We start from the raw sequence: 16,967 nt of genomic DNA on the forward strand, positions 1-16,967 counted from the left end.
GTGATGGCTAGGAGCAGATCCTTTTTGGCATTCGCCCCCCAGACTGTGGAACAGCACCCCAAACCATGTAAGCAAAGCTTCTTCTTGCCAATCCTTTCACAAAGGTTGTAAACTTCTCAGTTTCCTGAAAGCTTTGAGTGATACTTTATTTTATTTGCTTCTGGTATGGCGGTGTAATGGTTCTCAGTTGTGCTGGTCCCGTGGGTTTCCATGAGGCGTGGTCTGAGTCCAGTCTGAGGTCGAGGGTGCAGTATTGAGGCCGTCCATCAAAGCTGAAGCTGGGTTCAAGGCAGGGAGTCAGGCGAGGTCAGGAGATCCGTGCAGGCAGGAACTGGCTACCAACAACGTTGCTCCCGCAACTTGGGACTGGGGCTGGCTGGCTTTTATCTGTCCCGAGGCATAGGGCAGCCCCGGTCCACAGGTGACTCGCCTCTCCTGGCCTGGAGGTGAGTACTCCTCCTGCAGGAACTTAGTTCCCTCTGCCTTTCTGCCCTGAGCCTCTGCAGCACAGCAGAGGCTGGAGGGTTACCGGACCCAGAGGCTACCTCAGCCACCCCTGATGGAGCTGAGAGTGGAGCACCTACAGGCAATGGGTCCTCCATCGCCTCGGGAGCCACAGCAGACTCAGCTGGTGCCTGCACCTGAGGATCCAGCACAGGTGCGGACCCTTCAGGCTCAAGCCCCAGCCCCGGCTCAGCTGATTCTGGAGGCGGGGAATCCTGTGCAGGCTGGGATTCCTCAGGTTCAGCCTCCGAGTCCGAATCCCAGGCCATCACATCAGTCTTGTTTTGTTTTTGGCTGGTGTGCATTGGGAAAGGGCTATACAATATTTTAATCCATAAAGAAAAATGCCACTGATGTTGCACTGAGCGTTCAAACAATAATTTGTGGCATGATGCTTGGGGAATGTGTGAAATTTCCCTGACATATTTTTTTGCTGGTCTTAAAGAAACTCTTCGTCTCCTGTGACTAGAAGCTGGGATCCTATCTATCTGTGACTTGGCTCTATCTCAAAAGGGGCTTGTTTGGCACCACCTAGAGAGGGCGTCATCAGCAGGGGATACATTTAAAAAACATAAAACCAGTTACAAAGAACTTTCGGTACAGAAGACGTGATGGGATGCCACATGGTGGCAGCATCCTCAGTGGAAAGCAGCACACTTTCAATCTAGAGAGCGTGGATGTTCTTCGGAGAGGGTGACTTAGCTGAGAAAGAGTGGTCAGGTTTAATAAATCAGAAGCTAACATAAATTCAATAGTACAAAGGCAGGGGTTCTCACTGATTTGTCTACTGAAACCAAGAAAAGGAACATTTCAACACAAGGGTAGCTTATTCTAGCTCAGCCTTCCTTAGCCTGGCACTCTCCAGATGTTTTAAACTACAACTCATTCTACAGGAGTGGTGCTCATTCTAGCTCAGCCATTCCTAAACCTTTTGCCTTTCAGATGTTTTGGACTACAACTCCCATCAGTCCCAACTGCTGGCTGGGAGCCATAATCCAAAACATCTGAAAGGTACCAGGCTGGAGGAAGGCTGACACAACCCCATGCATGGAGGCAGGTAGATTCAATAAAAAGGTCAGGCCCTCTACACTGTCCAGACTTGAGAATGCATGGAAGCCAGATGTGAGCTACTCTGACCTTCTCAGAGGAAGAGGGGCATATATGGGTAATAAAGAAATAATTTGTGATCCTTTAGGAAGAGAGTTTGCAGCAACCCAAAAAACCTGTCCAAAATTGATGCTGATTGTCAATCCCCACAGTGGCACACCTAATGTTGCTCAGATGCAAAAATGCATTTTACTTTGCACCTCCCAGAATTGCAGAGTAAAGGAGAACAGGGCACTTCCATAAGGTATTATGGCTGGCAAGACTCACTGGGGAATAAGGAAAGCCTTTACTTCAAAATGGAGATGTCCTGTCTTCACAGAAAACAGCAGCATTTTGCATCTAGATATCATCGATATATGAGAGTCAGCATATTCATATGTTAGCTGAAACATCAACCTGGCTGCCAGCTCTTTTTGAGTGAATTCGTCCATAAATAGCCTGGGTCTTGCCGATCAGAACAAATGACTCATTCCAAATGAGTTGCTGCTGGGGCACTTTAGATCTTTAAATGAGGCCCCACTTTGAAGTCCATCTCGGGTGGAGGACAGAGTCACCTCAAAGAATAGCAAAGGCTTTTCTATTCTGACCCCAAGACTTTGGAATGTCATCTTCCAAGGGGTCTGTCCCTTGATATATTTTTTTAAAGGCAGGACAATATCTCTTTTACCTCACAGGATTGTGGTGGAGATTAATTTGGGGGGGGGGAACCATGTATGTGCTAAGAATCCACTCTTTCTTTTTTTGACCACTTTAACCCACACCTGCTTGCATTTGCATCTGAAGACTAAATCCTCTGGTTCCCCTCCTTACCACTAGGCGTCACTCCCTTTTGTGCTTGTTCCTGCCGCCCAGTTTGTTGATTCTAACCTGTTCATTAAGCACGAAAGTGGCATGCAGGTAGATACTGGTAAACCAGGTAAACTGTGCGCCTTTTAAATAATAATTCCAGTATGCGATTGCATTCCTCCCACAAAATAGTGACAGTCTAGAGGCAACCAGTGATGGCTCTGCTTGCTCACCCTGTTACTAGGGTTGCCACCTTTGGTCGGGCAAGATAAAGGAGAGGTCGGGATGGGGATTGTGGAGCACACACACTCTCATCACAGCAAATCCTCCTCCTTTTGAGGAGGGGTTTTCCCCCTGCATTTGGCCTCCTGTCTCCTCTCTTCCCTTTGACTCATGTTGATGGGCAGGGGCCAGGAGTAGACGGCCAGCTCTCATGGGCTGCAGCTCCAGCCTCTTGCCCATGCTGGCGTCTGAAGAGACTCGAGTGCAGAGGAGGAGAAGGGAGGAGGAGAGGTCAGGTCGGGGTAGCAGGTGGAGCCAAGGGGCAGCAGACCCATACCATGCTAGACCAGCAGGTGGTGGCTGAGGTGGAGCACCAGTGAGAGAGAAGGAAGGAGAGGGCGAGGGAAGGAGGCCACTCCTTCCCCTTTCTCTTTGTTGTTCTTCGTGCCAGGCCGGGGTCCTTGTCAGCTGCACCAACAGCGACACAACCGCCATTTGGGGCTGGCCGAGCTCAAATACAGCAAAAAAAGGTGTCCTGTTTGAAGTCCAAATGGAACAGGGGACACTTTTGTTCAAAAACGGGGGGATCCCATTTTTCTAGGGATGGGTGGCAAACTTACCTGTTACTCGCCTGTTACCCAACCAGGACCAGCCCCATCATGCAGCAGTTTAGAATGGCCTGCTTCAGGCAGTACGTTGCGGGGAATCTTGAAGCAGGAACTGGGGACTGCATGATGCAGAAAGATTTTTGGAAGTGTGGCCCTAGCATTTAGGGTCTTGTTTAAGGTGGTAGCAGAAGGAGAATTCCATTAAGGATTCTGTAAGTGTGAGGAAGGAGCATTTGAGCTGTGCTTCAGGCAGCAAAATGTTTGGGGCAACACAGTCCCTGACTTGGGTGCACATGCCACAGAGGAGCGTGCTCTTCTCGTAGCAATTCTGCATGTCTCTTCATGGAAGCTTGCCAGATATTCTGACAATCCTGTTTCTAAAGCATACGATACTTAACACCCTTTGTATAATGTCAACAGCTAAAAAGTTGTTATTCCAATTAAAAATATTGATGTAATAACAAATAAAAAACACACACCATGTGGTTGTGGGGAAAGTAGGGGGGAATAAAGATGGAATACTTCTGTCCTGGTTATGCATGTAAAAAATATTTGTGAAAATGGAGAACGCAGTGCAACTAAATAGAACTTAAAAACAAAATGGAGGGTTGCATAGGTGTGTGTGTGTGTGTGTGTGTGTGTGTGTGTGTGTGTGTGTGAAATACCCAACAAAATTCGACTTAACAAAGGTCCATGAAGTCGGTTAAAGCTATTACTGCTCCAGCCTCTTGACTTCAATTGAAGGATAATATGGCATTAAATATTTTCAATTTAACTCGGCATGACTTAGTTTAAATTGTTTCCAGAGCTCTAGACAGATCTTCCTCCGCTATTGTGAATGGCACGTCCTCCCCCACAGGCTGTGAATGCTGCCGACCCTGATTTTCTCAGATCAGAGGAGTGTTAAGGAAAAGCTCCTAGACAACTCCAGATGTTGCACCATCAGAGGTGTATCTATTTTATGTTAGGATATGTCAGAAGAGCTTCATGACTGTCCATAGTTTAAAAAGTGAAGGGAAAAGTCTTTTATTGTGTGTTACTACAAACTGTCAATCTGTTCTCAGAGTGATTTAACACATGAGGTGGTTCTTCAGACTTTATCGAAGTGACCAATAGTTTTGTCTGGTTTGCCTGAGGAATCTGGAAGATGCATCCGTGCTAGTTATCCCCAATTTGCAAACAAGGACTTCTCTGCAGCCTTGGATTTTGAAGCATTCTACCTTGATAAAAATGTAAACTGGGCATATTCTGGAAAAGAGTTGTACAGGAGGGGAATGATTTAATTTGATCAGCACTCTGGCTTCATATTCTGAGCATACACCAGACCTTGGATTTTAATGATTACCTTGGAAATCAGATAATGTTTTTGCTGGAGAAAATACGCATCTAAGGATTAGCTGCTCTGAAGAAGATGGCAAATGTCTGTTGCAGATTAGATACACCTGGAAATGCCCCCTTGTAGATTAGACACACTATTTGGTATCCCCCACTGAAGATCTATCAGCCTAACCCTCCTGACAAGGGGATGTATTATTAATAATTATTGATTTGCAACTCTATGAAGTGGTGTGGTATTGCTTTAAATGTGTTGTGAAGATGGGACTTTTCTTGAATAATCTGCTCTCCTATACGCAATTCAGGTTCTCTGCCATGGATTCACCGATTGTCCTTGGGACTAGTCTCAGCGTTAAGGGTTTCCCATTTCAAAGCTGGGTAAATGTTTCCTACATATTGTGCTCCTTAGAGAGGCTGGCTTCCTGATTGCAACTAGAGAGTCTCCTCTTCAGCAGGGGGGAGGAAAAGCTCATTAGTAACTGATAGCATGTGCTGCTGACTATTTGTAGCAAGGCTTCTGGATCTTACAAAAGGTGCAGAAATGCTCACTGCCAAGGATAAATGCCATATGTTAAAGTCAGCTATTGCTGTTGCTGGACAGCTTCCAAATGCGTTTTAGGAAAAAAGGTCCTTTGGTAAACCCTATTTTAAAAGCTATTAAGTAGCTGTTAATTTATCCATTCTCTTGTGCCTTTTGAGTAGGCATCCATGCTTTGTGCAAAACACCAGCATAAGGATTAGGACCTGAAATCATCATTAAATTATTAGATCATAATTAAATCATTCACAGAGTTGGTACAGGAAGCATGCAACACTAGCACTACATGCTCAGGAATCAAGCTCACTTGCATTTAACAAGGTACTCAGGCTTATATGGAGCAAGGCTGAGCTAGTAGCAGAGGGGTGTGTGTACGCACACACACCTTTGATTATACTAAGAATAGGTCCATAATGGGCTGATTTGAGACTTAGATTTGAGTACCAAATCTGCTTACTCCTCACATCCATGCTGCCCTCTTACCTTTTCTGAGTGTTCCCAAGTATTTCTCACTTGCTGTTAGCCCTAACTGTGCCATTGCCACCTCCACCCCTGACTTTGGCTGTGTTTTGCTCCTTCAGAAGTTGCTTGTGTTCAGTCTAGTAAGCAATTCCAAAGGAACAGTGGAGAGCAGATGTTCATCTCAGTGGCCTTTCCAGAGGTGATGTGAAATTGAAGCCACCACCATCCCATTGAGTGTCTGTGCATGCAGTGCAATGTTACTGGCACGATAAAGACACCACCAGGAAGATGTCCCTTGAATTTCAGTTCTCCTCCTGCGCAGAAAGCTTGTTGGAAGGCCAGTTTAAGTTGATTTCGTTTCTGGCTGATCTAAATTAAGGACAGGTACAAGGATTTTATTGTTTTGCCGATGGAAACACTGGGGCGCTTTTACAAATATATATAAGGGGCTGTAGAGTCTGAACAATTCCCATGAATCAGGGTGAGTTAATCCTCAAGATGTATGCTGTAAAGAAGGGGTTACGGTACTTCATGCACTGTGAAAACAGCGCCTAAAATACTATCAAATTGATTATGGCATTAGCTTTCATGGGACAGAGTCTGCTTTATCAGATGCATGAAGTGTGCACTGGCAGAGGAACGGGAGTGTGGAGGGAGTGGACTGCCCCCGACACCACTATTCCGGTAGGGTGCCATCGCGGGGGACCCCCTGGACATGAACCACACCCCCACAGGCGGCGCGTCACGGCCCCAGAATGTGTGCCACGCCCCTGTGGGCGCCATACCACACCCCCAGGATGCACGCCCCCGCTCTCCGCCCCCGGTAGCAGAGCATGCAGCTTCGCCACTGGAAGTGTGATCCCAAACTGAGTGTCCTGGATTTAAATTAATCAGAAGCAAAAGTCTCACAAACATTTTGTTCACTCTGTTTGTGTCATCAACAACATATTTGTATGCAGTTTCCTACACTTGAACTGCTTCTGGTGGGAAAATTCTGGAATATATGAAATGGCCTTTGGCCTGAAACTGAACTGCAGGCACGGTGTTATAGTACAATTAATAATCTGAAGTCAGCTCTCATGGACAAGCAGGTCTGTTCCTTGTGCTGGGCTCCTTAAGAATCCCCCACATCTGTTCATGATCACATGAGCAATGGTTGTGGTCCCAGCTGTGGAGAAACTGAAAAACCTCTAGTCTGGATCCCAGCTGTGGAGAAACGTAAAACCCCACAGCCTGCAGGATGGTATGATAAACAGAATGACAATATTCTCTGAACTCTGGGTTACTGGAATCAGGCCCCATCTGTGCCAGACATTTAAAGCAGCATCATACCACTTTAAAAAGTCATGGCTTCCCTCCAACGAATCCTAAGAAGTGTAATTTGTTAAGGGTGTTGAGAGTTGTTATGAAGCCCCTGGTCTCCTTACAGAGCTATAATTTGCAGAGTGGTTTAACCATCGATTCCTTTTCCTGGCAAACTCTGTAAATTGTAGCTCTGTGAGGGGAATATGGGCCTCCAAACATCTCTCAACACCATTAACAAACTACAGTTCCCAGGATTCTTTGGGAGAACCCATGACTGTTTAAAGTGTTATGATGCTGCTTTAAATGTATAGTGTAGATGTGCCTATGATGACCGGGATAATATCTTGTACATAGGAGCTGCTCATTGAGAATGTGGTTCTACATTACGAAGATTGCAAGTCCAACAAATGGGTAACTGCATTATTTGGCTCCTACAGAGGTTCTAGAGTTTGGCTGGGGTGAGTGGGCAATGCTCCATTATGTTCAAACCCTCCCGCCCATGAAGAGTTACTGGAATAAAAAAATCTTTCCCCTTACAGTGGTACCTTGGGTTACAGATGCTTCAGGTTACAGACTCCACTAACCCAGAAATAGTACCTCAGGTTAAGAACTTTGCTTCAGGATGAGAACAGAAATCGCGCAGCAGTGGGAGGCCCCATTAGCTAAAGTGGTGCTTCTGGTTAAGAACAGTTTCAGGTTAAGAATGGACCTCCAGAACGAATTAAGTTCTTAACCCGAGGTACCACTGTATAGTTAAGCTTGAAATAAAGTTTGGTACCAGAACTTACCTTTTAAAAAACAAAAAAAAACAAAACACAACCAACCTGCAAGTGGTGATATGGGAGATTTTTACCAGTTGATACTGGTGGAAACGAACATTTGGAATAGATTACTGGTGAAGGTGACAGAAGAGTCTGAATGAATCTAAAAGATGGCTCTTCTTGCTACTGAGGAAGAGATATATGAAGTGCTGGGGGAAAGTGGGGATGTTTGATAATAATAACCTGAAACTGGTCATATCTCTCATGTGATGCTGCCATACATCCAGATTTTCCTGGACATTACTGGGATTTCAAAAGCAGAAGTGATGTCTGGGGGAATTTCTGGAAGGTGGAGGTTTGTCCTGGATCTTTGGCAAGTAAACCGAAAAATCACAATTGTTGGTGTTTTCATTAAAAAAAAGCTCAACAATTTTGGGGTCTTCCTACTCATGTTACAAATATTTCTGCCAGGTGGAATGAATCATTCTGAGATATCCTACTGACCCATATAAAGTATGACCAAATGTTTCATGTTTCAGTGTTTTAATGATATCGCTGCCACTGTTTTCTAGTGTGGAGGAGGCAGCACCTCAAGAAGATAGCCTAGACAGACATTCATTATTATTTGCTTTATGTATACCACTATAACCCCCCTAATATTGTTAAGTTGGAACTTTTCTGTCTGCCTCTTCCCTGGGCTTAATGGATAAGCAGATATGCTTGGTACTAAACATCTTAGGACAAACTTTCAAGCAGTGCATCCATTTTATTTTATTTTATTTGGATTTCCCTTATTTATATTTCAAAAGTAAACCTGCCTTTTCTGAAATGGGCACTTGATCTAAAATTGACCGTCTCCTGCCAGGAGAGCAAAACAGTAACTGTAAAAGGCATTTCAGGCTAAAACATGGGGAGGGAACTGCAGGTCCAGAGCCCAGAGAAGCCCCCGACCCAGGCTTCCCTATCTGGCCCTCAGGACTCCCTGGCCCTGCTCCATCCCTTTACAAGTGCTCTTCCCTGGCTGGAGTGTGTGCTGGAACTGTGATCATGTCTCTTGCTTGCCTGGAGGGAGGATGGAGAGGTACGAATGTACAAGTGTGTAGAAACATTTGCCTTTTACATGGCTGGTATGTGGACAAGGGCATGAGGTAAGAGTCACAGCTGTTGCCCAGCCCACTTTTGCCTCTGACCACATCCACCACCATGATGAGGCCCCTGGGAGGTTGCTCATATGTGAATGTGGCCCTTGGCGTTGAAAAGTTTCTCCACCCACCCCCTTGGGCTACAAGGTGTCATTTGGTGTTATGAAACTGTAATCAGATTTAACAGCCATTACTCGTTTGGAGTTGTGTCTGTCCAGCTCTCTGTCTTGGCTTACCAAAATTCTCTTCAGCTCACTCCACAGACAGAAGCTCGCTCATTACAGATCAGATAGGGAAGTGTTTAATGTTTGGTGTTTTATTGTGCTTTTACATCTGTTGGAAGCTACCCAAAGTGGCTACGGCAACCCAGTCAGATGGGCGGGATACAAATAATAAGAATAAGAATAATGTGAGATTCAGGTCCTGTGCTTTGACTGCACTCTGGTCTTGCTCGTCATGAGTATTGCACATCCTCAGTTGGGATTGCTAAATTTCACTCGGATTTCTGAAATATCCACCTGAGAAGCTTGGAGCTACCCTAAATAAGGTGTAGTCATTATTAGTGGCTTGGAGCTGCAGGGCCACAGAAGCTTCTCTGTTGCCACTTGCTGGAGTTCCCTCTTGCAATGCACCCCCGTTTCTACTACAAACGCTCTCCTGCCGCCTGCTGGTCGGAGTGCCTTACTGCGCTGTTCCCTAATTCTGCACCCCACCCATGGGCTGCATCTCCTACCTGACATAGGCCCCTAACTGCAGATTAAAAATCACACCAATAACCACTCCAGTGTGCCTTTGGGATGAAGTTGTTGTTGTTTAGTCGTTTAGTCGTGCCCGACTCTTCATGACCCCATGGACCAGAGCACACCAGGCACTTCACAGTTACCATATTCCAAAGCTGTTGTCCACCATGAGAAACAGAAACTCCCCCCCTCACCGCCCTCATGCTGCTAGCACAGCAAGGCCTCAGGGAATATGGGACCATTACATTACACGCAGAATATCTGCATTCTTCAAGTTTTAGGGTTTAAAAATAAATATTCAACTGCAGCCATATGGCCTCCCTAGAAATAATAACAGTGAGCACAATTCCCTGGGAAAGTTTTCTGTGTGAGTCCTGTTGAATTGAAACAGCCAGGCTCTTGTACTTCTCCCAATTGTTTTGGTTATGCCGCGCTGAGGAGAAAGTTCTACTGCAGGGCTAAGGGAACTGTGACCCTCCAACTCCCTTCAGCCCCAATCAGTGTGGCCATAGGACAGGGATGATGGGAGCTGGTCTCTAACAACAACTGGTGTTCCACACCCGTTTTAGTGGATTCTGACCCCTATATTTAAAAAATATTCTACTTTGTAGCCCGAAGAAGCTATCAAAAGATTATCATAATAAAGCCATACTCTCATCTAGTATAAGACCAAAAAGTACAGAGTGTCCATATGGAACCAGGAATAACCAGGAAGCATTTCATTTCTCCATCCTTAGCTCTCCCCCCCCCCCCCGTTGTTGTTGCTAGGAGGCAGCAGCTCCCACCAAAGTCTTTTGGGCAAAGGAATTGGGCTGAGCATCTAGAACTTGCACAGCCCAACTCAATCGCATTTGACTAGGATGTTCAGAGTGACTCTGTGTTTCCTAGTAGGTGTAACAGAAGTTTTATGAATACAAGGATCCACCAGAACTCCCGTCTTCCTGCCACTCTGCATCTAATGTCATCCTCCTGGGGTGTTTGTTTGCGTAGTCAATTCTAGCTGAGACAGGAGTCTGAATCATTCCTACTGAATCATCAATACCACAATTGCTCACAAAAGTTAGCAGGGGCCATTCTGTCTGCAACACGGTCATGTTCTGTTCCCTTTCAAAGCACATTTTCATACCTGTCTGATGCTTTTTCATTCTAGCAGGATGGCTAGATTTTCCATGGTCATAACGTACATAATTTCAAGGGACATCAAGATTTCACTTTCATCCTCTTTGCAGAAATCCAGGGCTGGAATTCTAAATGCATTTATCAATGACAAACCATTAATTTAAAACCAGGCTGCAAGCGACACCCCCCGCCCCCAATAGTGTTGTTTTACCTGGATGCTCTTGTTACCTTGGTGGAACAGCAGTTCTGGTATTTATTTATTTTATTTTTTTAGATGTTGGGGTTGCAAGGGCACATCAAAAGTGTGACGGCAAGGCTTTCTGCATGATTCATCTTCCAAGAGGCAAAATCCCTCCCCACAATCTCTCATGTTTTCAAATCTCCTGTGGCCAGAGAAGAGAAGCTGGGATGATAAGGGGTCTGAGAACCAAGATTAAGGGGGCATGATGGCAGCCTTCAAATATCTGAAAGGACTGGCGTGCAAGAAGATGGAATAGGCTTATGAGTGCTTTTTTCTGGGGGGATGCAGGGGTCCACATACCCCTAAACATTTTGTGACTCTAAGTTTGGCCTCACTGAGGGCAGTATTTTTTTAAGGAAAAAAGCACTGGGGCTTATTATCTGTTGTTCCAGGCAGCAGGGTTAGAACCACTAGGTGGATTGCAGGGAAGCAGATATCCAGATATCAGTGAAATGTTAGGAGGTACTTTGAACGTATTTGTTTTGCAATGGAACAGACAGCCTTGAGAGATGGTGGGCTGCCCTTCACTAGAGCTATTTAAGCACAGGGTGGTCAGACATCTGCCAGGGATGCTGGACTTGAATCCTGCATTGTAGAGGGTTGGACTGAATGACCCCCTGGGACCCTTCCAGATTCTGTGATTTTAAATATTTGGGTCTGCTGGGCAAGATCTGTCTTGCAGCCCCTGGCATGCTGGGAAATGCAACATGTCCAGCAGCACCAGATTTAAAACCAACTGCATGCAAATAGTGTGAAATTTGTGTTCACAAACGAGGAGCAGCGCTACTCAGGCTTATAGGATGCTTTTTCCCTTTGGCGACCAACAAATGAATCGCTTCCTGCTGCTTTATGAGTACGGTAAGCAAAGCCCACTGCGCTCTTTGCACCCTCCCCTCCCCCACGGGGCCTTGAAACTATCACAAAGCTCCCCCAAAATACAACGCACAAAGGAAAATATGCCCCCTTCTCCTTTAAAATGCCAAAGGCAGGTGCTAAAATAAATAAACAAACGGGAGAACATAAATGCTGGGTCCTGTCCCTCTGAGCCAGTCGGAAATGCAAAGCTAGATTGTCCCCTGTAGGATGGGCTGTTAAGGGATGATAATATATATAAAAAAATGTAGCTGCTGAAAAGGGCATTAGGACCCTGAAGAGCTCTCGCTCGCTCCCTCGCTCTCTTCGCTCTGCAGGACTGAGCAGTGAGACAAGAGCTAAAACAAACAGCTGTGACTGTACGAGCCAGCCAAATAAGAGGGAAAGAGAGAGAGAGAATATCCTATCACCACTCCCCCCAATCAGTCTCTTCTCCACCCCACCCCCCGCACCTCTCCTACATCTGATTCCCACCCCACCCCCAGATCCCTCTTCCTCAGTTTACTCCGGGTCTCTCAGCATGAGGAGGATCCGGGCTAATGCCATCGCCATCCTGACCGTAGCCTGGATCCTGGGCACTTTCTATTACTTGTGGCAGGACAACAAGCCTCATTCAGCTGCATCCAGCCGTTCGCCGAGCAGCGGCGGCGGCGGCAGGAATGGGCAGAGATCCACGGGCAAAGTCGAGATCCACAAAGAAGAGAGGACTATCCCCCTCATCGTAAGTGTGTGTGGCACGGGGATCTTCCAGAGTGGGGTGACCTTTGGTTTCATCCTCATCCTCGCAGCAGCAGCGGCAGCAGCAGCAGCAAGCCCTCCGCGCCGACGAGCGCGGCGCAATCGCGTTGGCGCAGCTCGCTTTCGGGTTGCTGCTCCGGCGGCTGCTGCTGCTGCTGCTGCTCGACTGCGCAGGGAGCGCGAGGGATGCTCGGCGGCGCCGGAGCATTAATCTCGCTTGCGGAGAGATTGGCAGCGGCTGCTTGAATGGATTGGGGGGGGGGAGATGGAGGAGCGGGAAACGAAAGCGGAGGAAGAGTTGCCTTTGCATGGCGGGCTTTTGTATTTATTCTCGCATTCTTGCTTGGGTAACCATGGCAGCATTTACAATCGGGGAAGAGCTACGGAGTGGCGGGAGGAGAGCAGAAAGCTCCCTCCGGAAAGTGCGGGGAGCCTTGGCCGCCGAGTTGCCCCCGGGGTCAGCTCCTCTGGCTAAGAACAACGGGATTTCTTTTCTGGCTAAAGAGCGGTGGGGGGGGGGGGAGAGGAAGCGGGAGGGAGCAGCAAGCCCCGGGGAAGAGGTGGCTTTGCAATCCGGATCCGGCCATTGCGAAAGATGCACGTCTTTTGTGCGCCGCCTTTGAGGCGCCTCGCGGAATGCGAGGGAGAAATGCAATCATAAATATTGAGGAGGGCGCCTGTTGCAAATGGGGCTGGAGTAAGTGGCTCACAAAAAGAAGGCGCCTGTGCGGATTCTAGGGTCTTTGACCTGTTAAGGACTGGCGAGGAGGGATGGTGATGTTCTTGCGTTCGGTGTGAGCAGCCTGGAGGGGCTGATGGAAGTCTTGCTCCTGCTTCTCTGGCAGATGAAAGAGGCATCTGTGTGTCTGCAGGCAGGAGAGGCTGTCATGTCAAAATTGGCAATACTTCGATTTGGCTGGCTTCCCCAGCTGTGAAATGTTGGGTCCTTAAGGGCCAGTTGGGATGTTCCTTTGCAAGCTGCGATTCCAGATGTGTGAGTCTCCTGGGGCTCTGCATCGCTGCTAGCAATGTGGCAGCCAAAGGAGAGAGGGATCCTGTGCCCTGCTAGACCGCATGAAAGTCCGCCTGATGCAAGGTGAGGTCCTCATGCTGGTGCTTTTGGCGTTGATAGTAGTGGGGAACCAGCATGAACAAGGGTCTGACATCAGGCATATTCACTAGTAACATTCATGTCAAAAGTGGCCATCAAATGGGCTGGGTATTTGTTCATACCAAGAGGAAAAAAAGAGGGGCTATCCAGGTGATTTGGATTTCTTCTTTTCTCACTTCTACTGAGATGTGTGAGATGGGGCTTACAGTTTTCACCAGCCATGAGCTCCAGAGTGTCCCAAGATTTACAGATCTCATTGTGCGTGCGATGAATGAGTCACACAGCTCCTTTTTTCCCTCTACTCCTCAGCAGCAGAGAGGACCCTGTAACTCAGCTTTGTGCTTTGCATGCAGACGGTTCCATGTTAAATTCTTAGCATCTCCAGTTAAAGTAAAAAAGAGGTGGCAGGGCTGGGAAAGTCACCTGCCTGGTGCTCTGGAGAGAGGCTGCCATCCAGGATAGACAGCACAGGATATAAATGCAATCACGACATTTATATCTCTACTTCTCTTCGGAGCTCAAGGTAGCATACATTGTTTCAACCCCTCTGCTTTTCCCTTGAGTCACAACAACCCTGTGAAGTTGAGGAGGCTGAGAGAGAGGGGGGGGGGGAACTGGTCAAGGTCATCTAGTGAGCTTCATGGCTAAGTCCAACACTCTAACCGCCACATCACAAATAGGAAACTGCTTCATTTGTAATGTGTGAAGATGCCCTCAGAGAAAACCCACTAACAGTTCCTACATGTTTAAGCTGAGCATACAGGACTAGCTGCCACAATGGCAAAAAGATATGAATGTGCAAACTAAGTCAAACCACAGCTTCACTTGTTCAGATCACAAGAATCCCTGCTTGCTCAATGGTCAAAACTATGATGAGGCATTCTTGGTTACCACAGTAGGAGGCTTAAAGGACGGCAGTCTTTTGCATATTCTTTCTGTGCAAAATTCTATGCATACATTCAAACTAGCTGGCAGCCTCTGGATTCTGTCTGTTGTACAGGGTACTGTATCAACAGTCTCCTTTGCAAAGAGCTGCACTTTGCTCTTAGTGACCCTCCCATCACGCTATTGCAATGAGAGGAGGCTACTGCTCTCCCTCGTGTGAAGGAAAATCATAGAAGCCTTTCATCTCTGCTAGATGAAGGCTTCCCTCTGCCAGAGAAAGCTGCCTCTTGTTCAGGCTGGAAGATATCCTAAGATAAAAGAAATACATTTTAATAAAACTAACAGAACATTTTTGGGATGACCTGGCTTAAAAGCACTTTAGAAATTGCAGTACGTCATTTAATCTGTGTATCAAATTATTTCCTGGATGAAGAGATGGATGTGAAATAAAAGAAATGAAAACACATTGTGGGCCTTAAAAGTGAAAGCCCTGGATGCTTAGGAGTCTTGGGTCTTAGTCTTGTCAGTGGCGAGGATGGGGCTGCCTTCCTTGCTGAGTCTCAGCTGTAGAATGGGTCTAATAAACTCTGGGGCATAGTTTTTAATGTTCCAAACACTTGGGTACCATAGTACACTATATGCTATGATGATTTCCCTCTATTGCTATCATCATATATCCAGGAACGTGGTACTATTGTGGTCTAAGGATTTAGCACATGCACTTCCGTGGAACACAAATGTGGCATTTCTTAGCCCTTCGGTATATTCTTGAGAAACACCCACCAACCTTGGGAAACAATTGCGCCTCCATTTATTTTTGTGTTCAGAACCAGGCAGCAAAGCAATATATACTGCATGACACAGGAATGGTTTATATTTCATGTGGATGGCTGTAATATTTCTCTGAAGATTTTGGATGGAAGGTGGTGCAAAGGGTTATGTTTTTATTACTACCATGGACTGCACAGAAGCATGTAAAAGGTTCAGTTGCAAGCGGGTGTTCTTTTAAGTTTATGCAAAATAGAATAGCGTTAGCAGAATAATATTGCAAATGTAGTAAGATGTAGTAGTAGGATTATTGTTATTGCTGGAGGTAAGCAGGGTTTACTCTTCACACCTATTGAAACAGAGACATTTCTACCTTTTTCCTCACTCCCTTAAGTATCTGAGTTGAAGGTATGCCTGCTGCTCATACTTGCTTCATTTGGGGGGTGGGGACAGAAATAGGGATGATTTTGAAGTATGTAGCAACATATTCTCTGCTATGCAATCTTGGTGATATATTCTTTCTGAACTTGACCAGTGATCACTTTATTTAATGAAGCAGGGTGGAGAGATACAGACTCTTTTTCAGATGGCTGCCCCCCCACTCCAGTGCATACATGGCATAGTTTCCACAGCATTGTCTACTACCGCTATAAGCATCAAGCCAATAAAAAAGCCATATTCCTGCTGCCATGACCTCAAGCAGTTGTGCTTTTATTGATTTGGCAATGTAGTGAGTTGGTAATGGGACTGTACTGGGATGTAATGTGAATAACAAGCAGCTCCATTGGTCACCAGATTGCTTGATGTGGAAGGGAAAGTGGAAAGGCTGGAGAGCAAATCTTGAAGCGGGAAGGCAAGTGAGCAGAACAGAACAGATGGGGAAGGAATGGCACCTTTGTCTTCTGTTTTTCTGGAATGGGCAGTAGAGCTATCTTCATGTTTTGAGAACTCAGCACATCAGGTACTTGTTCTGTTCACATTTCCGTATTGGTGTGAATCTCAGACTCTCTTATCCCAGTCTCAGGCCCCATCTGCACTATACATTTAAAGCAGTATCATTCCACTTAAAAGGCCACGTCTTGCTCCAAAGAATCCTGAAAACTGTTAAGGGTTTTGTGAGTTGCCAGGAGCCCCCTGTTCCCTTTGCAGAGCTGCAGTTTCAGAGTGGTTTTGTTGGGGAAATGTTGATGTTCAATACCCAGTACCCTGTGGGTTCAACCAGGATGGCCAATAAGATCCAGACTCCAATTGTCAGTCCACCCCTCATCTATTTGCTGGTTGAGATTATGCCACACTGGTCTTGCAATGCCTAAATAAATGCCTGAATCCAGTTTGTGTCTGGATTCTCTTGCCTTATAGGCTGAACCTGCAGGGTGTTGGGTGTTGAACCCCAATATCTCTCCAGACAGGTTAACAGTCAATCCCTCTACTTAGTGAACACCAGAAATTATAGCTCTGTGAGGGGAATAGGGGTCTTCTAACAACTTTCAGCACCCATAGCAAACTACAGTTCCCAATATTTTTGTGGGGGAGTCATTGCTATTCAGATTGGTGTTACAGTGCAGCTGGGTTAGACAGGATGGCTAATTTCTAATTCAAAAAGATTGACCCTCTGGAGGAGGCCAGGGGTCCGATCATGGACAAGCAGAGGCAAGGCAAAAACTGGCTGAACATATGTTCTGGTGGAACATAGGAAGCTACCTTATAATGAATGGATGAGAC

At 46.3% G+C, this 16,967-nt stretch overlaps 1 protein-coding gene across 3 annotated transcripts in view; it reads left to right on the forward strand.

Annotated features, from left to right (window-relative positions):
• The first annotated feature begins 11,704 nt into the window (after positions 1-11,704).
• GALNT16 (polypeptide N-acetylgalactosaminyltransferase 16) overlaps positions 11,705-16,967 on the forward strand; it is a 139,884-nt gene continuing 134,621 nt past the window's right edge. The window contains exon 1 of one of the 3 annotated variants that reach the window (XM_083607137.1): positions 11,705-11,728. In XM_083607137.1, the coding sequence (XP_083463263.1) occupies positions 11,720-11,728 (9 nt within the window). In that variant the 5' untranslated portion in view covers positions 11,705-11,719. Of the gene's footprint in view, positions 11,729-12,053; positions 12,465-16,967 lie in introns of those variants that run through there. The other 2 variants (XM_083607136.1, XR_014546465.1) reach the window with 2 other exon arrangements.

Source organism: Podarcis filfolensis, assembly GCF_964270895.1.
Source record: "Podarcis filfolensis genome assembly, chromosome: 1".
Lineage (NCBI taxonomy): Eukaryota > Metazoa > Chordata > Lepidosauria > Squamata > Lacertidae > Podarcis > Podarcis filfolensis.